The 26,338-nt window shown below is 42.6% G+C and overlaps 2 protein-coding genes across 3 annotated transcripts in view; one reads left to right on the forward strand and one right to left on the reverse strand.

Moving 5' to 3' along the window:
- Window positions 1-220: 220 nt before the first annotated feature.
- Window positions 221-10,357, reverse strand: LOC127001617 (methylated-DNA--protein-cysteine methyltransferase-like). Of its 2 annotated transcripts, none has more exons than XM_050866441.1 (5): window positions 10,288-10,357; window positions 3,014-3,192; window positions 2,584-2,729; window positions 1,426-1,521; window positions 221-1,268 (listed from the first exon to the last, which is right to left on the reverse strand). In XM_050866441.1, exons 2-5 carry the CDS (start codon window positions 3,190-3,192, stop codon window positions 1,105-1,107), a joined length of 585 nt encoding a protein of 194 aa, XP_050722398.1. In that variant the 5' UTR covers window positions 10,288-10,357; the 3' UTR covers window positions 221-1,104. The 2 variants fall into 2 exon arrangements, with proteins under 2 accessions (XP_050722398.1, XP_050722397.1); XM_050866440.1 differs by lacking the exon at window positions 10,288-10,357 and adding an exon at window positions 6,655-6,842.
- A 2,504-nt stretch (window positions 10,358-12,861) lies between these two features.
- Window positions 12,862-26,338, forward strand: part of LOC127001438 (opsin, ultraviolet-sensitive-like) — a 29,694-nt gene continuing 16,217 nt past the window's right edge. Inside the window, exons 1-9 of the mRNA XM_050865966.1 lie at window positions 12,862-13,175; window positions 14,656-14,765; window positions 16,098-16,257; window positions 17,616-17,746; window positions 18,478-18,608; window positions 18,877-18,963; window positions 19,743-19,864; window positions 22,405-22,639; window positions 24,774-24,967. Of these exons, the coding sequence (XP_050721923.1) occupies window positions 14,717-14,765; window positions 16,098-16,257; window positions 17,616-17,746; window positions 18,478-18,608; window positions 18,877-18,963; window positions 19,743-19,864; window positions 22,405-22,639; window positions 24,774-24,967 (1,109 nt within the window). The 5' untranslated portion in view covers window positions 12,862-13,175; window positions 14,656-14,716. The remainder of the gene's footprint in view (window positions 13,176-14,655; window positions 14,766-16,097; window positions 16,258-17,615; window positions 17,747-18,477; window positions 18,609-18,876; window positions 18,964-19,742; window positions 19,865-22,404; window positions 22,640-24,773; window positions 24,968-26,338) is intronic.

Genomic DNA, 26,338 nt, shown 5'->3' on the forward strand with positions numbered 1-26,338 from the left:
CGAACGCTCGAGGGTTGTTCCCAGGTGCTCGTCCCACTTCACAAACCACCATCTCCATCCTAATAACGAGCCCCAACCATCAGACCTCGACACCTCAACACCCTCAAATCATCTTAATTTCCTGCATTAGGTAGAGTGGAAGTCTCCACATTCAATGAACAGAAACAAGTAGTCACAAAGGAATAGATAACTTTCCTGAAGGAAAAAGTAATAGTACAGATTCTAAAATTAGTCCTTTTTATTTGATAAGACAATCTGCTTGATTCAGCTTGGCTGTAGGCAGGTAAGGGAGAATCAAGAGAGGGATGGAATTTCCACCCCAATTTCTGCCAGAGATATACCATATTAGTGCAAAAGCTGGTTGCATTACATACAAGTGAGAGAAAGTAGTAATCAAACCAATCATTTTTCTTGATTTTGCTATCTTTGTTTTACATGACAAAACCCAAGACCCCTTCCCTTACAATGCCTATGCAGCAAATTGAGTTACTTTCATCATATAAAAGTACCACAACATACATGACAAATATAAATGCACCCTGGATGTTTGCTTTAAAAAAGCTTTACAGAAGTATATTATGGCATTTCTTAACTTCTAATTTACTAAGGTGTGTTATAAAAAGTAAAGAGGAGTCAAAGTTCCCTTTCTAGTGTAAAAAGTTAAGTGATGACATTAAAAGGGAAAATGTTTTTCACCTATGATATTTAACAATGACCATATAGCTCTTAATTTGGATGAAACAATATATTAAACCTGAGATGACAAAAAAAAATAAAAAATAAAAAAATAAAAAATAAACCATAGTGAGTGAACATTTAAAGTAATACTGCTCTCATAAGCCACTATATGGATATATAATGAACCTAAATTACTTTTTTATGAGGAATGTGTAATAAGGCCATTCATTTAGCTGCTAATGTGGGGTTCAGTGTTAATCAATAACACTGCCATTTTCAAAGTCTAATTCATGATATTCAGGTACAAGGTAATGAATTACAAAACTCTTACTACTATACCACTTTCAAGAAACTTAACTATTCTTTTATCCATTTACCTTATCACAAAGCCTCAATCTTATATTTGAACATGATTAGTCTCAGAACTCAAAATTTATTGACCCCTTCATGTCTCAGCAGCCATTTTTTTACAGTCTGCCGCTTTCCACCAAAGTACAAGCCCAAGCCACCAGAGCGAACCACTCTGTGGCATGGAACAATGAACCCAATAGGATTGTTGCGCATTGCTGACCCAACAGCTCTCGCAGCCCCTGTTGAGTAGATGAATTATTAACACCACAATATACCACTAAGCACCTCCTGAGAGAGACAAATGCTAACACCAAAATGCACAGCTCTTGATTCACCCACATAAAACTAATTCTGGCTTGAAAGCTTACAAGCATAAGATATAAAAGTAAATCTCACCTGGATTTCCAAGCCTTGAAGATAAAGCACCATATGTAATGATCTCACCAGGACCCACTGTGTCAGCGAGGGTTTGCCAAACACGAGCACGGAAGCCTATGGGGAACAAGAGAGGAATTTTCTTGCTCTATTAGTAGCTCTGTAACTTACCTTGCTTTATGGTCCAAAAGTTTTCACAAAAGCTGATAAAAATGCAGACAGAAGTACTAGTTGCAATGCTTGACTGCCACTTTAGCTTTGAGTCTGTAGTGGATGTGGATCCCTTAACCTGGGAATGAATGACTGACTGAGCTGTGTACAGACTGTCCTTGTCTCAATTTTGAACAAATCCTACAGACTCAGTTGTTTGTGTTAACCACTCCAACAGAGTAGTTTCAGTAGTACTGGAGGAGAAATTTTGGATAAACAATCCTAGTTTATCCATGACTATATTGTGTTTAAATGGTTGTGTTGGGTGGAAAGTTCAGGCTTGGCTGGACGGAGTCGACCATATAATAGTGTATTTCAAAGCAGGATATAACAAACATGTATATGCCACACGTGACATTCTAGAGCCAGTCATGTTCTGTCTAGGTTACACCACCGAAAATTTAGTCCATTGCTAGCCAACTCTTTCTCTCCAACAATAGTCCACCCTATTGATCTGTTTCACAGGTAGTCTCACCCTTCTGCCATCTTCTCAAATTCTCTTTACCAAATCATCCTCTTTCATTCTTATCACATGTCCCAACCATTTCATAGTATCACACTTCACCCATTCAACCACTTCACAATCACCTCCCTTAGCTGTTACACCTGTTACAAACACTCTCATACACATTTCTATTACGTTTTTTCATATGATTACTGCCCTCAATCCTCCCAAATCATCAACTTTTTCAAACTCTTGTTTTTCCCTTTCTTCTAAAAAATATCACTCCTGATAATATACTCTGAGCTCTGCCTCAGCCTATTCAGTAAGGTTTGATAATCAAATGTGGTTGTGTAGCATTTATGTGCATTGTGTGTGACTTGTAGCAGAGCCTGCATAAGAGGATCATTTTTACTCCTTGACAGTCATGTGAAGTCTGGACTTCATTTTTTTTTTTTTTCCTTGGAAAATAGAATTCAGATGCTGATGTGTGATGACTATGAATGAAAAAAAAAAATCACATTTACCAGGACCACGTTTCCCAAGGCAACATATATTGGGTCGGGGTACGGTGGACATCAAACTTGGATCTTTGAAGTAAACTTGAAACCAATAAAGGCAATCTTTGAGCACCTTTGTTCCAAGATCTTTGCCCACCAACTCAACAACCTCCCTGTAAATAATATATTAAATATATGAGAATAACTACCAAATGTGAAGACTATTTATATTCACATACACTTGGCAATGGATACAATGGAGTAACTTCAGCTTTTCTGCAGTGGTCTAGTACTCAGATTTTGCAAACAGCCTATAGCTACATCATCCTTAAAGAGTAAAAAAAGTCAGACTACTTAAAAGACAAACTGTATAATTTAATAAATTTCTTTAAAGGTTTTCAAACAGTTAAATTAACACAGCAATTGTCAGTATCCAAGGTCATGAGAATCAACATACCTTTCATTTGGAACAAAATTTTCATCAGAAATGTCTCCTTTCAAGCCAACAGAGTGCAAGCCTTCCTCACACATAGTCACCCCAATGTTACCAATAGGAGAAGAAATGACACACTCCACCACTTCTGAGTCACAAGATAAGGATGGTGGAGACTTCTTGGTGGTAGTTTTTTTAGACATCTGTCAAATGAATAACAAGAATCATGCCAATGAAATGTAATTCAAGTTTCTCTCCACTATTTTTATAAATGAGATTGGGATCTAGAAAACACAGTGAAACAACTCATGGGTGAAGGCACCAATTACCGAAAGTTAGCCACCGTCATGCAAATGTCTTTTACATCTACAGAATGCACTGAGCTGCAACATAAAGTTATCTCCTATGGAAATAACAGGCAAACTTATAGTAGACTTTTAAAGATGTGGGTAACCTGTAAAGTATACACTTAACAAAGTTGCAATACATCAATTTGAACCTTTTATGCTGGATGAGGTAAATGTCCCTAATAAGATGTAAAATTTGGATTAGGTAACATAGGAATTTCATGCTTTATTTTAATGGATTTGCCACTCTTTCCTTCATTGCCCATCTTCTGTTATCAGTTCTACACATGTTATGACCTGCCCAAGTCCACTTATTGTTTTTGATCATCATGAAAACTTTGTCTATTCCCTAATCTATCTGATCTTCCTATCTCTCCATGCTATACTTAAAATTTTCCCTTTCCTTTCTACTTTGCAGTCTTCTTAGCTGGCTTCCCATCTCACTGCCCACATGCTGATTCCCAACGATGACGAGTTTAATTTCCCCCTACCCCTAGGTGGATGAATGGACCATATTGGCTATACAGCCTGCACCACATGTGGCCACTCAACTCCAAGCTGAATTTTCCATAGAGTTCAAGTTATAGATTAGTGTGTGTCTGTGGCTGTCTCAGGGATACACAGCCATGATGCCGCCGTCTCCCCAAGCCTATGATTACACACGCTTCACTCCTAGCCGATTTAAGTTTTTCTCCATGTCAAATAGTAGAGTCAGGAAATCAGGTAGGAGTAAAGTGTGAGCAGTTGTTGGCTTGGAGCGGTGGCGGCACCAAGGCCTTGTATCCTGGAAGCAGCCTCAGATGCACTCTAGTCCATAACTTGAGTTTTATGGAAAGTACTGCTTTAATAGTTCACTGAGTGGCCACGTGTGGCGCTGCCTGTATAGCCAATACGGTCCATTGTGTGTGGTGGTATTTTTCAAAGCTTTAGGAACTTTGTGACTTCAATATTCTGATAGAACACATGGATTAGGAATACAGAATGTCTGAGACTTAAGCTACAGTCACACTGACTTCACAACCTGCTAACGACCACCTGCGACCTCAAAATGGTGGCAAAGTAGTCGTGCGACCGAACGGCTACCGGCGGTCATTTAGTGTCCCCCCAGTGTCCGTCCAGTGGGTGGCCAGACAGCAACCATGGTAAGATTCACACCTTGACCTCACACCTGGAGTCAGGCCAAGACGCCCACCATACGCCGACCGGACCGACAGGCAAAGACCAGTACGCGTCCTGCCGCAATGAGGACAGCGACCTTCCTTAACGACCTGCTGCTGACGTGTTACAGTATATAATATTTTCACCCAGTTATATTACACATTTCTCATTTTTATTACTATAAATTATTTGTAAAACAAATAGTTACTTATAAAGGTAATGAAAGTATATATGCTTCACTGCAGCAAATAGACGGATATTTGTGAGCCGCCCCCTATGTGCCACAGACATGCAAAAAATGCTCCAAGCACTCTTGGTTTAACCTGTTGTTAGTATGTATGTAACATTATATTCGTTCTAAAGCATTTCCATCACCCTGGGCAGAGCAGAAGATGAAATTAACAGTTCTTTTTTAATGGATAAAAGCCATTAGATCTACAGACTCTCATTGTTACTGCTGTGCACATCATGTCCTGCAATAATCTATTTTGGTTAGGCAGAGGTGATCAATACACATTTGCCCGTGTGCTTGACCTGTGGAGCAGGTTGAGTTGGGACGGAGTTTGGACGGGCTGAGGGGCAAGGGACGTCACTGCTCAGGAATGTACCTCATTTCCGGGCAAGGGTGGTTTGACCTACCACCAGTCATCGCACAACTCGCCGTGTGGTGGAAGGCCGGACGTTGACCACAGCCAATGACAGATGAAAAGTGGATGGCGACCATCAGCGACCTCCTACTATCTGACGGCAACCAGACGGCGTCCGCTTGCCATCCGGTCGCCGTTCAACAGTTAATGGTCACCTGTCGGCCACCGGTGGCAGTCCGCTTGCCGTCCAGACGCAGTCCATTTGGCCATCGGACGGCAACCTTTTTTACGACCGGCAGCGACCTGAGAGGTCGGCTGGAGGTTTTAGAACATGACCTAAAACCTCCATCGGTCGCAGGATAGATGGAGGCACATGACGATTGCATGCACGACCAATCGTCGACCATGTGAGACCTCCCGCCTGCAGGCCACTGGAGGTCGGCAGTAGGTCGTAGAGCCAGTGTCACTGGGCCTTTATGGGTACGTGCAAAGCCAGATTAGATGTTATGGGAAGGATTATTCAGCATAATTGAAGAATCTTCTTCAAAGACAGATTATTTATCTCTTGATAACGCATGATTCTTTATCAAATATAATTATCACTGGAAAATAGCTATAAAAGTGGAAGAGCAAATTTTATTGCAGAAATTGCTGTGGAGACCTGGGGCCAGATTTATCAACCCACTTACAGGCCCTATTGTTGTTAAGTCTCCTGATAAATCTGTCCACTACATACGCTCCTTGTGTCTAGGTGGCTCCAATGACAATGAATGGAGTGCTGGCCAGGCTGGCTGCCTAAAGATCAAAAGCGGTCATAGTGGATGGAGTTACCAGAAGACTTACCAACTACAGGTCTCGTAAGTAGTTTGATGAATCCAACCCCTACTGTAAAAATAAAAATCAAGCACTGCAGCTCTGACTGTACGACCATTTTAATCCCCAGATCAGCCAGCTCGACCTTGGGTCTAATTAAAGGCCAACAGAATCTCACCCAAATTTAAGTCAGTTGTCAATCATCAAAATAGTGGCCTATTGCCACATGAGCAACCCATTGCTGTTCAGGTTAGTAATCTATCACCAGTAAGTATTGTAACCTATCATTAGTAAAAGAGTAAGCTATTGGGTCCTTCACTGAGCTGACCTGCCATCTGGTGGCCCTGCTGGAGCCTCTACCAGAGCCAATTAAGCGCTGTGGCGTGCTGGAGTCCAGCGAGGCTTAACTGACATTTTTCTGTACCAAACTAACAAAATATCAGTTGTAAAGGTCACTGTCATGTTAGCACCAAAAAAATCTGAGTGCTGTACATTATTCATGTCATTGTAATGAGCCCGATATTCCTAAGCACTCTCGTCTGAGTTCATTGTGTGGGCTGTTCGAGATTTACTCGGCAGTTTTCCTCAAAATTCGGCCCCGGGGATGTGCCTATTTGTTATCCCCATGCTGTGGGCGATGTTTAGGTTAGATTGGAATTAAACAAATATCGTTTGCGATTTTGCAATCTAAGTATCATACAACATTCTAAATTTTCAACAAAATACCAACTCCATAGTGACACAGTATCTTACTACTCACCGTGGAAAAATTACTGAGTAACAACAAAAGTCTGCTTAGTATTGTGTGCAACGCGACACTAAAAAGGAAGTGTCAGCTGACAATACTGACAATGCACCGCTGTACATTGAAAGTGTCGTGAACCGCGGCAGGGGACAGTTGTAAACATGCGGGAGCGGGAAGGGGAACGGGCCTAACGTCTCCTTGGACCTAACCTAGAACGAGGCACTACAGGCGTAAATATCTTATTAAAGGCGGTGATTGCAAGGATATAAGTCTTATTGTCCAGTTGTTGTTTACCTGCAACAATAAACTATCAATCAATCAATCAATCACCATATTAAAAACCATTTAAACGATATCCGGCTCAGTACGACAATCTGGTAATAACGTTCAGTCTGCCACAGCGGCAATACAGGCGCGGCTGCTTGATCTTGATCTTGATCTTGATGTCACAAGTTCCTTGCATTCACATCCAGACACTGCGCTCTAGCACGGAAAAGATCACCTCCCAGGCTTCCCTCATACCACACCTCACACTTTGGGGCCTCTTTCTCCCTATACCAGTCGAGAGTTTCCTTTCTTTCCATCTCATTCTTCCACTTGCTCAATCCCTCATCTTTAACTGCCATATCACATTCTTCCACTTTCTTACATCCCACTCAAACCCCTCTCCATTTATGTTTGTTATTCTCCATTCAAACACATTCTGTCTATCTTCAAAGGGTCGGTACACCCACCTACTTAGCATAACATTCCTGTCTATCATTCGCCCACATTTATTCGCCCATTTGCCATCTCTTATACTCCACAAGTATACTTTCCTTGCTAATCTTGCATCCTCCATTTGTTCCAGTCTCACTTTATATCTCAAGGTTACCTTTACTAGTCTTTCCCTAAACGTGCTCCATCCCATGTCACCCCTAAGAGCCTCTACTGCTGCAAACCTTGGTGCATTCAGTGCCATTCTTTCTACCCTATTCTGCCCCACTTCCAATTTTTCTATCTCAATGTCATTCCATGTCATCACATCCATTCCATACATAATGCTCGGGACAGCCACACTCTTCCAAACCTCACGGATGACATCATACTTGCTCGCTCTCATCCTCGCTGCACTCCCTAAACGGCCTACCCACTGGTTTGTCATACTTATCTTTACATTCTTGGCCCTGCCGCATCCATTTACCTCCATCCACACCCCTAGATACTTGTATTCTTCCGTCTGTTCCAACTCATCCCCTTCCAGTCTCCAAGTTGTTTCTCTCTCATCCTCTGACCTATTTACTATCATTACTTTGCTCTTCTCACTACTGAACCTAACCCCAAAATCCCTTCCATAACCCCCTACCACATCTAGGAGACTCTGTAGTTCTTCAGCAGACTCACTCATAACCACCACATCATCCGCATACAACAACACACATACTTTATCCTCTCCAATTTTCACTCCTGCATTCATTCTCCTCATTCTGACTGCTAATTCCTCTGTGAAAAGACTAAATAAGGTTGGTGATAATATACAGCCTTGTCTCATTCCTCTTTCACTCTTCACCCAACCTGTCTCTAGATCACCTAGTTTATACTTTGCTCTTGTACCTACATACATACTTCTAATTATATTAACAATCTTATCACTGAGCCCAACTTTTTCAAGCACTCTACACAACACATCTCTATTCACCCTGTCATAAGCTTTCTCTATATCTAGGAAGCCTAAGTACAGTTTCCCTCCCTCTCTCTTTTTCCTTTCAATCAGCTCATTTACAACAAACATATTATCTTCTGCTCGCCTGTCCACTCGGAATCCGTTCTGCTCCTCACCCAGCACCCTGGCACTCTCAATTCATTTACACAACCTTTCATTCAACACAGCACTAAAGATTTTTCCTATTGAGTTTACCAGAGAGATTGGCCTATAGTTCTTTAATTCCTGCTTACCCTTATGCCCGCCCTTGTGGATCAGAGTCACTCTACATTCATTCCATTTACTTGGCACTCTCTCTTCTTCCCATACCTGGTTAAATAACTCAGTCATTCACTTGATTGAAGGGTTATTCATGGAACAGGTTGGATCAGTGACACGAAGGCATGGAAAGAGAATATATAAGCAAAGACCAATATATTAGACATTAGGAAATTATCTACAGCCTCCCAGAGTTTGTAGTCAATGCCAAATCAGTTGCAGAATTTGAAAGAAATTTGGATAGGGCGTGGAAGTGGGAGAAACTTAAATTTGATTATGCTGCATTTATAGATTATATAATTAAATGCCTCGACCTTAGTAACCACTTGACCATGGAATACAGTTTTAGTGATTCAGAGCTGCAGTTACAGGCACAGGCACATGGCCTCTTCCAGCTGCATTGTGAGTATCTGTGGGAGTATTAATGTCACACCGCCCGCCCTCGATCCGAGTGGCTACATTTCACCTGAGAAAGCTTCGTAGAAAAATCTCCATTCAGTTAAGAGAACAAAAAGAAATTACCACACAAATTTTATGAAAAAATTAAGTAATAGTAATAGGACTTCCGCCGTTACAAAGGCTTTATATACTTTGCCCTATCAACTGATCAGCGATTTGGATTTTGGAGAGCAGCTAGTTTGTTTGATTTCATCTGTCCACCAACAAAGCGGGAATTTTTATGGAAGTGGCAGATGCGCATTTCTAGTTCGTGAATACGTGAAAATCAAGTGTTGTGATAAACATTCAAGCTTATTTTTCAATAATATATTTGAATGTTTATGTATACAAAAAAACTACTCAGTCGTTTGCATCGATTAATCTAACACAAAAAGCACACGAAAGGACAAGTTTGTATCAAATAACATAGTCACATATATCATGCTCGAACGATCAATGGTTTTTCAAATTCATTGATTGATAGCTCATTTAAGGTATATTAAAAGACATCTGGCTCTGCAAGTGTAAATAAAAGGTATCTTAATAATTTACTGGATGCAGATAACGATTAATAATCGAAATAACATGAAATAATAATTAATAACTTGAATGCGATGATAGGATTTCGAATATTAGGCTAACCATGTTATTTATATACCACGCATTAAAATTCCTTATGTATAGACACTTGCAGAGTCGGATGTCACTTTATGTACCTCAATGAGATGAAATATGCGTAGCCATGTGGGCAGCTATAAATCGTCCGAGTATGATCAGACTATACTGTTCGATATACAATTGTTGTTGTTCTTTCGTGTGCTTGTATAGTAGATTTATTAATGCTAATCGGCATGCTTGCGGTTCATATAAGAAGGTGTTTTTTTTTTTTGTATACACAAACATTCAAATATATCACTGAAAATATAAAGTTGATCTTCAATGAAACGGACTTTTTTATAGTAATTAATTCAATATCAGGGCAAATCTGTAGTATCAGATAAGACTTTTTTTCAATCATATTAGTAATTTTCATCGAGACCACAGAGTTACATAAAAAAATACAGGTTGGGAAAGTCGTTTTGAAGTGTGGTTATGACGTAGAGGTTTTTGCCCTGGCGCGTCATAGTCTCCACCCCCTCCCGTTTTCCATCTACACGTGCGTTGCTCCCGGACGACAGATAACCAGCCTGACTATTATGCACTAGCTAGGTCACAAGGCCACCCCCACCCTGGCCCCCTCTCTCTCTCACCTTTTTAATTTCCGTGAACACCTTAAGGAGAATGAGCAGTGGCCAGGGTCTAAAACAAAACAACAAAGGATTCCGCTACCACGCGCGAAGAAGCAGAAGAAAATAATTAGCTTTTAAAATTTCAAAATCTAGGACGAACTGGAAGGCATCTCTCTCTCTCTCTCTCTCTCTCTCTCTCTCGGACGCGGATACGGTTCACGGAGCACGGACAAATGGATGCCCGGCCTTATGCTCCTGAAATCATACGAGAACAGCAGTCCGCCCCGCCCTCCGTCCTTTTCCGATGGACTATGTATTCACCATGAGCTGCCATGCGTTGGTTTGACAGGGTCCGATGTTTGTCACTATTAATTTCCATTGTTTGTTTGTTTGTTTCGTGTGTGTTTACCTGTACTAGCATCAATTACTATCTGCGCGCCTCAAATCAATACACACACCAAAATGCGCCTTTGCTCAGGATTCTTCTTATTCTCTTGTAAAGTGAAAATTATAATTGTCATGGTGGAAGCGCATATGATCCACTAATTGATCTAACTGTATCTTTCGTTTTTAACCCTGTGTGTGTGTGTGTGTGTGTGTGTGTGTGTGTGTGTGTGTGTGAGGAGGGGTATGTGTGAGGGTGCGTGTGGGGGGAGGATAGGTGGGTGTGGGAGGCATATATTGAGGAAGTAGCCATTTCTCTGTAGTACTCCTCGATTTGTGACTGTCTTCTCCAGTTCTTCGCAATATACACCTTCATCAGACAAATGTGAGGACTTTTCATCGCACTACCTTTTTCTTCCTTTTCTTCCTTTCTTTTTATATTTCTTTTTCCAAAATTTACATACGCCATCAGGATAAAGTGTGTGTGTGTGTGTGTGTGTGTGTGTGTGTGTGTGTGTGTGTAATTCACCACGGCCTGATCACGAGTTGGACTCGCTTTCGCCAGCAGGTACTCTCACGACGTGAGCAAGTGCTCATTATTGTCGACCTCTGGATACTGCCAGGACCTCACACACCACACACCCCATCCCCTTGCCCAAGGGGGGACAGTAACCACTCCTAGTTAACGAAAAGAATCCGGCCTGAGCGGGGCTCGAACTGCCTCCTGTTTGGCCGTGAAGCCTTGCAGCGCAGCACTCTAACCGATTAAGCTACCGGAGCGGTGTGTGTGTGTGTGTGTGTGTGTGTGTCATACCTGTCAAGTCTTTGTTTTTTTGCGTATGTCTTACGTAATTTCGGTGATTTTCAAGTATTACGGCGTAAGTTTAAAATCTTACGTTTTTTCTCCTCTTGCGATGGGTTTTTTTTAATATGTTTGTTTTAAACAAATTGAAATATATCATACGCGCCATATTTAGATTCATGTGAGCGTGCTGAGTAACGGTTACTGTTACGGTCAGTGTGTGTGTGGGGGGGGGGGGGGGGGTACTTCGTGCACCCTGCTTGAGTCCGTCAGAACCATACCAGTCAAGTATTACGTTTTTTATACACAAACTTATGGTCTCTAACGCAAAATCTTATGGCAAGACACCACAGTAACTTGACAGGTATGGTGTGTGTGTGTGTGTGTGTGTGTGTGTGTGTGTGTGTGTGTGTGTGTGTGTGTGTGTGTGTGTGTGTGTGTGTGTGTGTGTGTGTGTGTGTGTGTGTGTGCAGTAGTAGTAGTAGTAGTAGTAGTAGTAGTAGTAACAGCAGTAGTAGTAGTAGTAGTAGTAGTAGTAGTAGTAGTAGTAGTAGTAGTAGTAGGTAGGCAACAACCCACAACCCGTAACAACCTACAACCCCTAACAACTTAATCCCCCCCCCCTCCACCTTTCAACCCCAATTCTCTATTTCCAACCCCCAACCTAAACTTCTATCCACACAAGTACCTCTATACTTCTAACCTCCCAACACTTAACCTCCATCCTCTACCCTGACCCCAACTTAAACCCCAATCTCCACCCCAAACCACAAACCCCTCAAGAAACCCTAATCCTACCCATTAACCCGCAGCCACACCCCAATCCACAACCTCTTTACCTCCCTCCACTCCCCCACCCCTATTCCTCCACCACACCCCTCACCTTACCCTTACCCCCTCCCCCCCCTCTCATACTCCCCACCTTCCCAAACTCCTTCCATATACCACCTCACCTCCAGCCTCACACTCCCTCGACCCTCCAACTCCCCACCCCAAGCCATTACACTCCCTTTCCCACCCGCCCCACTCCCCTTTATGCTCAGTACCTCCTGACCCCCCCATACACACACTTTCTCCTCCCAATCTCCCCCAACCATCCATTTCCCTTACCCCATCACTTCCCCACCCCGACCTCAACCCCCTAACCACCTCTCATCTCTCTTTCGGAGTAGAATTATTATTGAGGATAACTCTTAGGGGACGTAACTGCTTATTTCGCTAAGTTTGCACACACACACACACACACACACACACACACACACACACACACACACACACACGAACATATACATTAAAATAACATCAAATTCTTCATCCTCGTCAGTATAATATTCAGTATAACATTTTGTCCTTTTTTTTTCGAGAAATTTTCACACACCCAGGCTGACACATTACACCGTCTCGCTACTAGGTGAGTAAGAGAGGGAGGTTGCGCAAAAGAGAAAGAGAGGAAAAGATAAAAGAGAATGCGCAGAACGAGAGGCGAGACTGAGGCATAGGGTGGCGGATGGCGAAAGACGAAAGCAAGGAGGCAGGAGGGAGCGTCTGCTGGACAACCCTACCGGACAGAAGACGACGGGCAGCCCCAGTGTCACGGCGCCTGTCCAACGTTTCCCGCTTACGCCCCTCACCCCGCGCCAGTCATCCCTCAACCTCGCAACAACCATCCCCTTACGGAACCAGGGACAGGTCTACAGTAGTTCCCTGGCGAAGAGAAGAGAAGGTTTGTGCTGTTTCGCGTTATTTTCTCTTTTTTTTTTTTCGTACGCTTCGCTCTTTGCGTTTCGATCGTGGCCGTTGGTTTGTGTTATTATCATTATTATTGTTATTATTATTATTATTATTATTATTATTATTATTTATTTTATTATTAATTTTCATATTCCTCAGTAGTGTTTCTTTTCTTCTTCTTCTTCCTTTTCTTTTTTTCTTCTTCTTTTTTCTTCCTTCCTTCCTTTCTTCCTTTCTTTCTTTTCCTTTTTATTCGGCGTCGCACATGTTTATATACTACGAAAAATAGGAGGAAGAGTTTACAACAAAAAGATAACTGCGGAGAGAGAGAGAGAGAGAGAGAGAGAGAGAGAGAGAGAGAGAGAGAGAGAGAGAGAGAGAGAGAGAGAGAGAGAGAGAGAGTTACATTTGCACATACACCCGACGGTCCCGCTAGCCTAGGTGATATGTCCCAAAACCTATAGTCTGGCCTTTCTCGATATCTCTGTCCCTTCCCTTGGCGCCGTTGATTATGTAACAGTTCAGAGGGCCAAGGGACTCAGTGGATCTGTTTGGCTCGCGACCGAGAGGATGAGTTCGGTATTTTCAGACGCTTCCTCTTTTCACATCAACTATTTCCAAAGCTCAAAAAGGGCATCAATCGGGTTCTAATGAGTGCCTTTTTAAATTCATGAAATAGAAGAAAGGTTAGACTACCACCAGGGTCACAGAACTACCTCTGGAAATGCCTCAAACTCCTATGAAAGCCTTGTCAGATGTGTGAGCTTGGGCGCCGAAATGTTTAAGAATATGGCCCTTGGATGCCTAGCTCGGTGGGGTTCTTTTTTTTTTTTATATGACAGTTATTGTAGTGTGTCTCGGGGGTAGTACATAGTTAACACAGTGGTACCTAACGCTTTACCACGGAGTTGATGGGGGGTTGAAGAGAGGGGAACGTTTTGATATATGTAAATCAACAGTTACTCCTTGTACATATTTTTTTTTCTCATTACACCGCTCTACTCGTGAATGTCTACGAAAATTAACTTCCAAAAAGGTAAAGAGAGTCATTTAACAGTAAAGAAATATGAGTGAAAGTAATAAGATAAGGTGAATAGCCTATCTTCTTATTTTTACGGGAACTACCGATTCAATTCATCTATAAAGATCAATCAATCAACAGTAATCAATTCAATAATAAATGTTCTCGTGATAACCATGGTCTCAAATCTCATGTAAAGTATGGCACAGCTGAGTTTTTTTCTTTTTTTTACTTTCTTTTTATTTTTGAGACGGAGAAACGCGAGCGTGAGTCTGTTTAGAGTACCACCGCCTTCCCTCTTTCCCATCTACCAGTACCAACCTTTAGATTCCTTGCTCTCTCTCTCTCTCTCTCTCTCTCTCTCTCTCTCTCTTGATGTGTAAGAAATCACAACGAAAAACAACTCACTGCTTCGTGCAATGGCTAATACAGTTTTTATTCTGCTTTCCAGGGACGCATAGCTATACGTGGTGTGCCTCTTGCTTCAGGAGAGAATTACACACACAAATATAATGAACGTAACATTGAACCAAACTCCATGCGGCCTTCCACGTTGCTTGGGTAAGTATCAGTCTGCTTCTCTATTTAACTAATACTTTGAGTGTCTGTTAATGATCTAAAAATCCTTCCTCAGAACAAAGATCCTCACCACAATCTTACAAGACAACACCTTAATACTTGATGAGATACCATTGCGAACTGTGATTCTTCCTCAATGATAAACACCTTTTCGTGGTGAGATTCATTGAATATTTACTTCCTTAGTGATCGTTGAATCACGTGCCGCTGTGGATATGAAGCAGTCCTCCGCTCATAAGCCTTATTTGTCCTTAAAATTGAAGGGGTTGCTTCACCCATGTGACCGATAACCGTTTCACAAATCAGTGTATAGTATTACAGGCGACTGACCTTTTTGTAGGGGACGGGGAGGGTGCGTGGTGTCTCAAAATTACTGCGTGACAATATCATTGCGACACAGCTGACCCTGGATTCTCAGGCAGAACAACACTCGCTGTTGGAGTGAGCAGACGTGCCTAGCATTGGCTCCGGCCACTGCTTATCATGTTTATTGATAAATTTATGTTGTCCTTATCACGCAGCAGCTGGCAGTATATTGACAATTGAAGACAAATGTAATAGGTATTAAAGGTGCATAAAACACATATAAAAAAGAAGTAACTGATCATGTATTATAGGACTTAACCGAAAGAGACAGTCACGAAACCAGAAACTAATTTATTCATTGAAATGTACCCAGCAAGAAGTTGACAAACTCGAGCACGAAAGAAAGAATCTTAATACATAAATAATTGTGGAATATTATATAGAAGATGACTTACGAAAGTTAAATGGCCGTTTGAACTACCTGAAGACTATTCGAGGCGGAGCAATTTACACTTTGATTGTACTGAACATAAATCGAACGAAAGATAGGAAGAAAATCGAGACAAGATCACACCCTGCTTCGAGACAAATCAAACTCGGAAGTCCCGCTGTTCGAGAGGACTCGGTCTTTTCGAAGCCTCTCGTCACCGCACGATTTTGCCACATTATTTTTTCTACACTGAGCAGCACCTTAGTTTTCTGTGCTGTGCGAAGACTATTGACATGCTTAAGTGCTATTTTTAACACTTAATTATTGCCATCAAGCACCAGTCTTCGTCCGAGATGGTATGAACCAGTTAGATTTTGCTTCGGGGCAGTTGAACAAATCTTTTCGCCAAAATTCAGAACAAGCAGATCGCTCCACTGGTAGACTGGCTTGCTTCCTCCCCTCTGTCTGAGTGTGAACTATTACCGATTCGTGAGGCTAAATGATACGAAGAATGTCCCTCTAGCAGCCTAGCTACATTTCACACCAACGCTTGTTTCCCTCCCCCTTCCCCTGCCAAGGCATGGACGCGCCTGTCGATCTCCTGCCACTCATCTCAAGCCACTGGTTGGCCTTCCCCCCGCCCTCCACAGTGACTCACATCAGTCTGGGGTTGCTCTTCCTCCTCATCACACCGGTGGCCTGTCTCGGCAACCTGACCATCATATTTCTCTACTGCAGGTGAGTTATTGTCCACCATGGTGGTACGTGACTACATGCCTGCCGCACCGCAAGACCGAGCGGGTTGAGAGAGGTGAGCAAATATCGTATGGGCAGGGAAGGGTAAGAAAACGTATATCACTACATGAAAATTAGTGAAGTAGAAAAAAGAGTAGAGCGAGTAGTTTGGGGCACGTATAGGTAGGCAACCCTTGAATAACTGACCTTACTTTCATAATCACACCCTCTGTCAGTCTTCCTCTTGATGTTATGCGCAAATATACATTTTGACCCAGCATTCCACCCGCGTGAAGCTACCTGGCCCCCACTCTGCGTCTTGCATAAGAATATAGAAGGACATGATAGAGACCCCTGTTGAGTTACATGTGACAGGTCCTGAAAAGCGATACTTAATATTTGCCCTGCCTGCCTTTTCCGTCCATAATTCTATCTAACCTCCACCCGAAAATCTTAGTTGTTTTAGCATTAACCACAAAGCTATTTAATTGATTTCATTCATCCACTACACTCTTTGAAAGACAGTTTAGTACCATCTCCTCATTTAGCCTAAATCTGAATATGGTCTATACTCTATGTTATGGGTTGCAGACGCAGAAAAAAAAAATTGTTATCCATTATAAGAGATTTTTCATTTTATTTTAGCTGCTGAACAATCCAGAAAAACTAAAAATTGCCGCTGTTATTACTTTGGACAAAAACATTCAAATACGAAAATGCGACAGTCGAGTTCGATCCTTTCCCAGTACACTTGTTTATACTTGTTTACCAGTATACTTGTACCTTCTCGTCATTAATCCTAACACGCACTTCGCTCCTAACAATGATCACAGTAATGGCCGTTTACTAAACCTACGGCAATCAAAAGATAGAACGGAGGGCAGATATTATAGCTGACTGACGAACAGCTTGACTGATCGACTGACTAAGTAACTAACAGCCCTATAACCTCGCTGACTCGCCCCGTTATTTCACCCCAAATACCAAATATAACTCCACCAAAATGCAGTTTCTCTGTACAAGTCATTTTAGAATCTCTGGCTGGTTTATATTTTCCTTGCAACACATAATAAATTAAGGAATTGTTTTATAGTTTGTCACAACCAATCCTTTCTTCCGGGAATTGAAGAAACAAAAATATTACTTTCATCATATACGCGTATGTTAATTTATGTGAAATATATGAAAACTATTTATAGAATAACCAGTTTTCATGGGATGAGTAACCTTCAGAACATTATTATTATTTTATTATTATTTTTATTTATTTATTATTATTATTATTATTATTATTATTTTTTTTTTTTTTTTTTTTGTGTGTGTGTGTGTGTGTGTGTGTGTGTGTGTGTGTGTGTGTCCAGGTGCCGCCGCCTGCAGAACTCGTCCAACCTGCTGGTGATGAATCTTGCGGCGGCGGATCTCATGATGATGTCCAAGGCACCCATCTTTATCGCGAACTCCTTCGCCCAGCGCCCATACACCGGCCGCCTAGGTGAGTGTTCTTGTGTAGGGGGGAGGAGGGGGGGAGGAAAGGTGATCAAGTGCTGGACTCATGATTACCAGCCAGTACCCTCCCGGGGAAACCTTTGGCAGGCCAGTAATTTTGGCAGATCTCTTTTTTTTTGGTGTGGGGGTGGGGGAGACTAGAGGGCATCATATGTCCATGAGGTGGGGTGAGAGGATGGCGAGCGAAGCGAGCAAGCGCGGGTGGGGGATATTAGAAGAAAAACGGGGGCATTTTGAGGCCGATACAGAAAACAATGGGAGGGGGCCGTAATTTCTGGGGGGGGGGGGGGGGCCCCCCAGAAATTACGGCCCTGTTTGGAGCTCGTTAACCGATCTATGGGTAGGTAGCTTAATTACTAATATATAGTACTAAGACCTTCTCATCCCCCCCACTCCCCCCACAATCCCCTTAATTCAAGGGGTGGACAGTAATCGCTCTTTGTCTATGGAAAATCTATCGGCCTGAGCGTGGCTTGAACCTCAGCCTGACACGGACCGTGTGTTAGGGGATCATAAAATTATAGCTATGTAGTTTACATATATATATTTTGTGTTGAAAATAATTTGTCTTTGGAGAGCATGAGTATCTGGTGTCAAATGAGTCAAAAAGTAGCCGGAATGTGAGGGCGTTCATAAAGCATGCAACACCCCCTTGACCCCCGACGGTCCCGGGTGTCTGGCTGCCTACTTCTAGCAACATCGTTGCCATCCCTACAGGGTGTGAGATATACGGGTTTGTGTCCCTAGTGGCTGGCCTGTCCGCCATCTGGTTCCTCACCGCCATCAGCCTGGACCGGTACCGCGTGGTGCGCCTCTCCATCACCGCCAGCATGTCGTCCAAGTCACAGGCGAGTCTCCTGGCGGCCTGTTTCTTACTTTGTTGTATCATTATTATCATTGCTAGTATTACTACTACATTTATTGTTATTTATTATTATTATTATTATTAATATTATTATTATTATTATTACTGTAATTTCTTTTATTATTACGTGAGTGCATGATGTAAAATTCCTGTACGTACTTCTGTTTTCTTCTTTCTCGGGAGGCTGACCTTACTTCCCATCCTTCATCTTTCCTTGGCTGTCCGCACCGCTAACACCACCTTCCTCACAGACGCGGGTGGTGGTGGCGGTGGTGTGGCTGACGTCCACTGTGTTGGCTACCATTCCGCTGTTCGGGTGGAACCGCTACGTCCCCGAGGTGAGTTTTTTTTCTGTAAATCAGCTAGGTGAAGGTGCCCGAAAAATGTTAATTTTCAGAGGTGTTTTGCTACTGCCTCTTTGTGACGGTTTAATTCCTATAAGGAGGAGGTACAGTAGAAGGAAGCTTGTTTAAAAAAATCACCACAAACAGAGATGAAAGATTGAAAATATACTATATGTATGCTGATATTTTTCGATGAAACATTGTAGATGGTTAATAAATACCACAAATTCAACAAAGTAGTTGTTCACTTTGTATCACAGTTGGCAGAGTGGCAAAGGCATGAAGCTGTTGCTGTTATGAAAAATAGTACATAGACCCCTATGACTTTGCACGCGTTCGGTGCGGCTGATTAATTTCATGGGCAATGACACAAATAACTCACTAAGTACCCTACCCTTCTTGAGTCTTCATGAACTATAATATGAAACCTTCCTTAAGCACAGGCCTGACATCGGGGGAGAAAGGATTTTGAATTTCAAATAGGAGAAATTTAAGGGAGGTCTCTTGAAAACTAAAAAAATAATCATGCATTTATTAAAAAAATAACCCTTCATCTATATCACGCACTTCATCTGGAAGAAACGAAACAAAATTTCACAATATACATTATCCATAACTTTTCTTATAAAGAGTGGCGGGGCGTGTGACGTCAAGAAGGGGTTGAGATGACAGGCCTTTTTCTTTCACCTCTGTTACATATATTTTTGCTATCAGTCAATCCGTTAAACCTTGCCATCAGAGGTGGTGGTAATGAGTGCCTCCCCCCCCCCCAGGGCGTGTTGTCCGGCTGCACGGTGGACTACCTCTCCGAACGCTGGCTGGACCGCTCCTTCGTGTTCCTGCTGCTGCTCATCGCCTGGACCGCCCCCATGGCCGCCGTCCTCTTCTCCTACATGTAGAGAGAGAGAGAGAGAGAGAGAGAGAGAGAGAGAGAGAGAGAGAGAGAGAGAGAGAGAGAGAGAGAGAGAGAGAGAGAGAGAGAGAGAGAGAGAGAGAGAGAGAGAGAGAGAGAGAGAGAGAGAGAGAGAGAGAGAGAGAGAGAGAGAGAGAGAGAGAGAGAGAGAGAGAGAGAGAGAGAGAGAGAGAGAGAGAGAGAGAGAGAGAGAGAGAGAGAGAGAGAGAGAGAGAGAGAGAGAGAGAGAGAGAGAGAGAGAGAGAGAGAGAGAGAGATAGATAGAGAGAGAGATAGAGAGAGAGAGAGAGAGAGAGAGAGAGAGAGAGAGAGAGAGAGAGAGAGAGAGAGAGAGAGAGAGAGAGAGAGAGAGAGAGAGAGAGAGAGAGAGAGAGAGAGAGAGAGAGAGAGAGAGAGAGAACTTCCTCCTCCTGTTCTCTCTGCTCCCCCTCCACTTGGAAAATAATGTAAGTTTGCACTTGTCAGGGCGGAGATGCATCTGCCAGGTGCACTCCCACCGCTGGAGGGCGTCCAAGTCTTTTTGTAGCAGTCTGCAGTCGTCAGTGGTCTTTACTGCTCTAAACAGCAAACTATCGTCGGCAAATAGTCTAGTGGAAGAGTTAGGCGTTGACAGTGGAAAATCGTGAATGTACAGGTACAGGAGGAAAAGAAGGGGGCCTAGAACGGTGCCTTGTGGGACACCTGAAGAAACAAGGACAGTGTTAGATAAAGATCCGTCAAGAAGAACACGTTGAGTCCGGTTAGTAAGAAATGCAGTGATCCAGTGAAGAATAGGTCCTGAAATATCGTAGTATTTCAATTTTGTCAATCTTTTGTGCGGGACTTTGTCAAAGGCTTTGGCAAAATCTAAAATAATAGCATCAACTTGTTTAATGTCACGTCGGTCAAGGTGATTCATTATGTGTTTGTGTATTATGTGTTCAAAAATTTTACATGGAATCAGTATTAGTGAGATGGGGCGATAACTGGCTGGATCGGTCCGGTCACCTGTCTTAAATAAAGGGTTAATATTTGCCAAAAGCCAGTCAGAGGGTAATGAGGTGGATGATAGGGATTGGGTGAATATGGCCTGAAGGATGGGGGCAAGGATGGGGGCAAAGGATTTAAGGATGAAGGCGGGAATGTTGTCGGGGCCAGTGGATTTAGTTGTGTCAAGTCCTTCCAGTAATTTCTGTACTCCGTTAGTCGTAATGTCAAGGGGGGCTATGGGGGGGAAGGGGCTGTGTGGTATGTTTGGTGTCAGGTTGTGTTCTTGCGTGTATACCGATTGGAACTGTGTGTTGAGTATTTGTGCTTTGTGTTGTGGGCTGGTTACTAATGTGTTATTGTTGTCTTTTAGTGATGTAATCGTGTTAGTGTCATGTTTGCGCGCCTTAAAGACTTTGAAAAAGTTTCTTTTGTTATTTCTTTCGTTGTCTGTGAGGTAAGTTGGTAAGTGTTTGCGTTCCGCTACTTTTATGTTTTTGGCAAATGTCTTTTGGTGGTTTCTGTAGGCGGTCCAATTACCTGTTGTGTTGTATGTCTGCGCGCGTCTGTAGAGTCTTTGTTTCTTGCGATGTTGTCTGCGTAGATCCCTGGAAAACCAGGGAAGTATGTACCTACTAGAAAGTGTTTTTTGTGGTATGTGTCTGTTCATAGAGTATTGTATGGCGTGTTTCAGGTTGTTCCAGTTGGCGGAAGGAGGTCTTGTGTGTGGGTCTGTCGCAAAAAAAGTCAGTGCTGAAGGCAGTTAGGTCTTGTTTGATCATGTCTAAGTCAGCCCTTGAATAAAGGAATATCTGTTGGTGGTAGCGAGTGTTCCAAGTGCTAATCGGTTCACGGATAGAGAAAGTCATATCCGCCAGGGTTACTTTATTGGACAGAACTTACACACCTCATCATCACAAGGACAACACATATGATAGGTGTTTGTTTGTGTATGCGTTTGTGTGAATGTTGTTTGTGTAGGTTAACATTTAAGTGTTGGTGTATGTGTGGAACAATGTGTAACGGTGGACAACAAGAGAACGTGGACGGACAGTCAAAGGTAAACAAGTTAGACGCACAAGAAACAGCGAGACGGGAGCACGAACGAAAACATTGACACAAAATAAGAATGAACAATGAGTCTATACTGCAACGCCCCATTTTCTGTTTTCACTGGAAGAGAGCACGCGACTGCTTGAGCGGTGGCTGCTACATATCTGTCTGGGTCTCTGTTTATGTCTAATCGGTCAGAGGTCAGCGTCAATGATAAGCTTGTCATGGTCACTAAGTCCAGGAACAACTTGAGTGGTTTTTTTTTTTTTTCGTTGGGGATATACCCCAATGGAGGAAGGCGGTAAAAGGTCAAGTGTGTGTGTTATGGTCAAAGGGTCACCGTGGCCAGCGGGGCGTGTTGCAGTATATGTTCGTGTTGGCTGGAGTACTGTTTGTGAGAGTGAAAATGTATGAATGATGTCAATGTTCATCCTCGCTTTTGGGATGGCCGTTAAATGGGTATACCTGTGGAAACCTGGAGAAGATTAACTGTGGTAACTTGGATGGCACACTTACCCCGTGTCCCGCGGTAATGGGTTCTCACATACCTCAAGCCCAAGGGTCAGTGAGACAGAGATGATCACCGACGCCACGCACAGCTATAGCGTATTTCTCCAACTTTACCTTTTACTCTTGTTTACTAATGTGCATCTCCATCAACAGGTCAAGCAGAGCAGAGAGGAGCTGCACCAGCTAAGTCATTCGCACCACCACATCCCTGCACTGCCTCATAGAAAGGTTAGTCAATCATTTATTTCACTGCAGGTTCATTACTAGGTGGCGTGCACGAGAGTACAGGTAACTCGATTTACGCGAGTTTGGTTTACGCGTTTTTTGAAATAACGCGGGGTCCAAAATCCAAATAAATGTTTAATTTACAAGTTATTTTCACTTATACGCGATATTTTATGGAGTGGCCACCAGATGTCCCACGCAACTGGATTCACACGGAGCCGCGGCCACACAGCTGAGCTCAGTTCTTCCCGCGCGCCACTTGAACAACAATACAGTACCCACGCTGCCACGCTACTCAACAATAGAGCTGGGCAGGTAACGGTACCAGTACCGGTACTAACGGTACCAGCTATACGGTACGGTACCGGTACCGGTACCAATACTAGCCAGTCGCTCATGGTGTCCCTCACTTCTTCCTCACACGAGTGAGGCTGAGACTGAGTGCCTGAGTGGATATTTCGGTGATATGGATATTCTCTCTCTCTCTCTCTCTCTCTCTCTCTCTCTCTCTCTCTCTCTCTCTCTCTCTCTCTCTCTCTCTCTCTCTCTCTCGTTCAATGCGTTAAGGACTTGGGGGTCAAAATCGCGTCAAACCTCAAATTCTCACAGCAATGCATCGATGCAGCAAATAAAGCGAACAGAATGTTGGGCTTCATTAAAAGAAACTTTTTTTATTCAAGAATAAAGATGTAATACTTCCACTCTTCAACAGTTTAGTCAGACCCCACTTGGAATATGCGGTACAGTTTTGGTCTCCCCACCATGCAAAGGACATTGCTATATTAGAAGGTGTTCAGCGTCGGGCAAAAAAATGATCCCTTCGTTGCGCAACAAATCTTACGAAGAAAGACTTTCCACCCTTAACATGTTCTCTCTGGAGAAACGTCGCCTCCTAGGAAAACTGATGGAATGTTTTAAAATACTTAATGGTTTCACGAATGTAGACAGATCAACATTGTTTATGATCGATGCCACTTTGCGTACGAGGAACAATGGCGTAAAACTCAAATGTTAACAAGTAAATTCAGACTGCACGAAATTTTTCTTCACTAACGTTGTAGTGCGAGAATGGAGTAAGCTCCCACCGTCAGTAGTCCAGTGTAACACGATTGACTCCTTCAAAAACAAGCTCGACCGTCACTTCCATCAACTTAATATCAACTAGAGTTGAAATGCATCGTTTTGGAGCCTTCTGATTAATGTAGAATCACTTAGGTTTAAGGACAGACCACCTAGTCTGGACCATGGGGTCTGTATGCTCTCTCTCTCTCTCTCTCTCTCTCTCTCTCTCTCTCTCTCTCTCTCTCTCTCTCTCTCTCTCTCTCTCTCTCTCTCTCTCTCTCTCTCTCTCTCTCTCTCTCTCTCTCTCTCTCTCTCTCTCTCTCTCTCTCTCTCTCTCTCTCTCCACTGAATGAAGTGAATATTTATTTTTCGATAAAAACCTACCTCTTGTTTGATTTACATTGTTTTTGATTTACGCGACCTCTTCAAGGATACAATACTCGCGTAAATCGAAAGTTACCTGTAACTGTTCACCATCGTTACTATCAGGTTGGAGGTAGCTGGTATATAGTCTGTAAAACGGGTTGTCGGGGAACTTGTTCGCTTTATTGCCGCACCCCAGGACTGCACAAACGGATGGCATTTCGGCAGAAAGTCTGTCTTACGGCACCAACGCGGAATAGGTCAAAAGAAGAAGAAGAAGCGCGGTTTGTTTTGCCTCCAACTCGGCCCTGAAGTTGAACTTGATGAATTGTGCACGCCACCTATAGACATGTATTATAATAAAAATATATACTTCTTCATGCTGAGTATTCTTTCAAGAAGGAGTGCCAAGACACCACTGGAACTATTTTTTTTATTATTAGATGAACACTTCATTACGGACTTTTTTTTTTCCTCATTCTGTAGTCGGTCTCCTTTCCTGGAAAAAAAAAATCGTGATCACTCAAGATTTCAGCAGTCAAGCAGTTTTAGTAATCATGTTAGGAATCATACTGAAGAAACAAAGTATGATTTATTGAATAATCATTCGGAAACTCTTGGATCCGAATGTTCATTAGTTTTTGTGAAGAATTTTGTAGTTGAAAATCTACGAACAATATCCGCAGACTTTTAATATCGTGCTTCTGAACAGACAGGGACGAGAGTAGCAACGCTGGTGGGGCTCTGGGCAATATCCTGGACGCCCTACGCCCTCGTGGTTCTGGTCTCCGTTTCCTTCAGCAACTGTGTCCTCACGCCGCTCCTCTCCACCATGCCCTCAATCTTCTGTAAAGCATCTGCTTGCCTCAACCCGTATGTCTACGGCCTGTCGCTCCCTGCCTTCAAGTAAGTGAAGGAAAGAAAAAGAGGTAAAAATCAAGGCAAGTATAGAGAAGGTATCGTCATACAGGCGGGAGGAAATCACTCGTTGGCAACTCCTATAGCCTTCATGCTTGGCCACGCCCCATCCTCGTTGTCTGCCCAAACCGACGACTTCACACACCTCAATCCCAGCCTGTTTCCTGACCCCAACATTAATTTTTTAATAAAATAATAATAATAATAATAATAATAATAATAATAATAATAATAATAACAATCGTGATAATAATTTATGATAATAAATTATAGTGAACTAATAATAATAATGACAGTAAGAATCTGTATATACGTTAAACTGCCAGTAAGCTGATAGGACAATCATTTCTGAGCTTTGGTTTTCTTTTTTTAGTGTGTTTGGATCATAGCTGCATTTTTTTCAGTCTTTTCGGACTCCTCCTTTCTCAAGACAATGTTGTTTTGATGTTTTTTTTTTTTTTACAGTAATCTCTGTCGTCTTTTAATAGATCTACACGAGTTTCTCATGCGTGTCATACGTCTCAGAGCCTCTTTAATTTCATCAGAGGTGGGCAAGTGCGGTACTTAGTGCGGTAGTGCGGTAGTACCGCATCACAAAAAAACTACCGCACTACCGTACTACCGCAAAATTTCAGAAAATACCGCACTACCGCGGACCGCACTAAAAAATCCTGCGGTACTTTGAAAACTACCAACGACGACATTTGCAGCGCGGCATGCTCACAGAATTTTTTTTTTTTTTTTTACAGTAAATTGGACTCAATCGGTATCAGTCATCAGAATCAGTGATTCAATCATTCTGACTTTTCAGTTACTGTTCAAAATCAAATACTAGACAGACTAAACTACTACACTGCTAGTCTTCTTTAACCCACGCGGTGCCGGCCATTTCAACCCCGGACCCGTCCGTGGTGCCAGCCGATTTTTCATTGTACTATTTTAAGCATGTTTCCTTTGTTTGGATAGCCAGGATAGGCACAGAAATATTTTTTATTTTGACTACCGGTACCGCACACCGTGTACCGCACTGGGAAAGAAAAAAATGGAACCGCACTACCGCAACCGCACTACTCCGGAAAAAGTACCGCACTACCGCAACCGCACTACTGATTTTTCAGTACCACGCCCACCTATGAATTTCATCATTTGTTGTTGACTGCAAAAAATACTGTGTAGGCTATGTGTGTGTGTGTGTGTGTGTGTGTGTGTGTGTGTGTGTGTGTGTGTGTGTGTGATCGCATCCCAGCTTTTTTAGTGTGGGTGTGGCTTGCCCTGTGTAAAAACAACTCCGTTTCCACATACGTGACCTTTTTAAGTTATCAAATTTACCAATTTTACAAGTTAATAGTGATGTTATGA

Source organism: Eriocheir sinensis, chromosome 21, assembly GCF_024679095.1.
Source record: "Eriocheir sinensis breed Jianghai 21 chromosome 21, ASM2467909v1, whole genome shotgun sequence".
NCBI classification, from domain to species: domain Eukaryota; kingdom Metazoa; phylum Arthropoda; class Malacostraca; order Decapoda; family Varunidae; genus Eriocheir; species Eriocheir sinensis.

What these genes read in the sequence shown, in the direction of transcription:
- LOC127001617 (XM_050866441.1), bottom strand. Translation starts at nt 3,192, where the DNA reads ATGTCTAAAAAAACTACCACCAAGAAGTCTCCACCATCCTTATCTTGT. An exon ending in AATTTTGTTCCAAATGAAAG is followed by an intron (nt 2,730 to 3,013) that starts GTATGTTGATTC and finishes TATTATTTACAG; the next exon opens with GGAGGTTGTTGAGTTGGTGG. An exon ending in CCTTGGGAAACGTGGTCCTG is followed by an intron (nt 1,522 to 2,583) that starts GTAAATGTGATT and finishes TGTTCCCCATAG; the next exon opens with GCTTCCGTGCTCGTGTTTGG.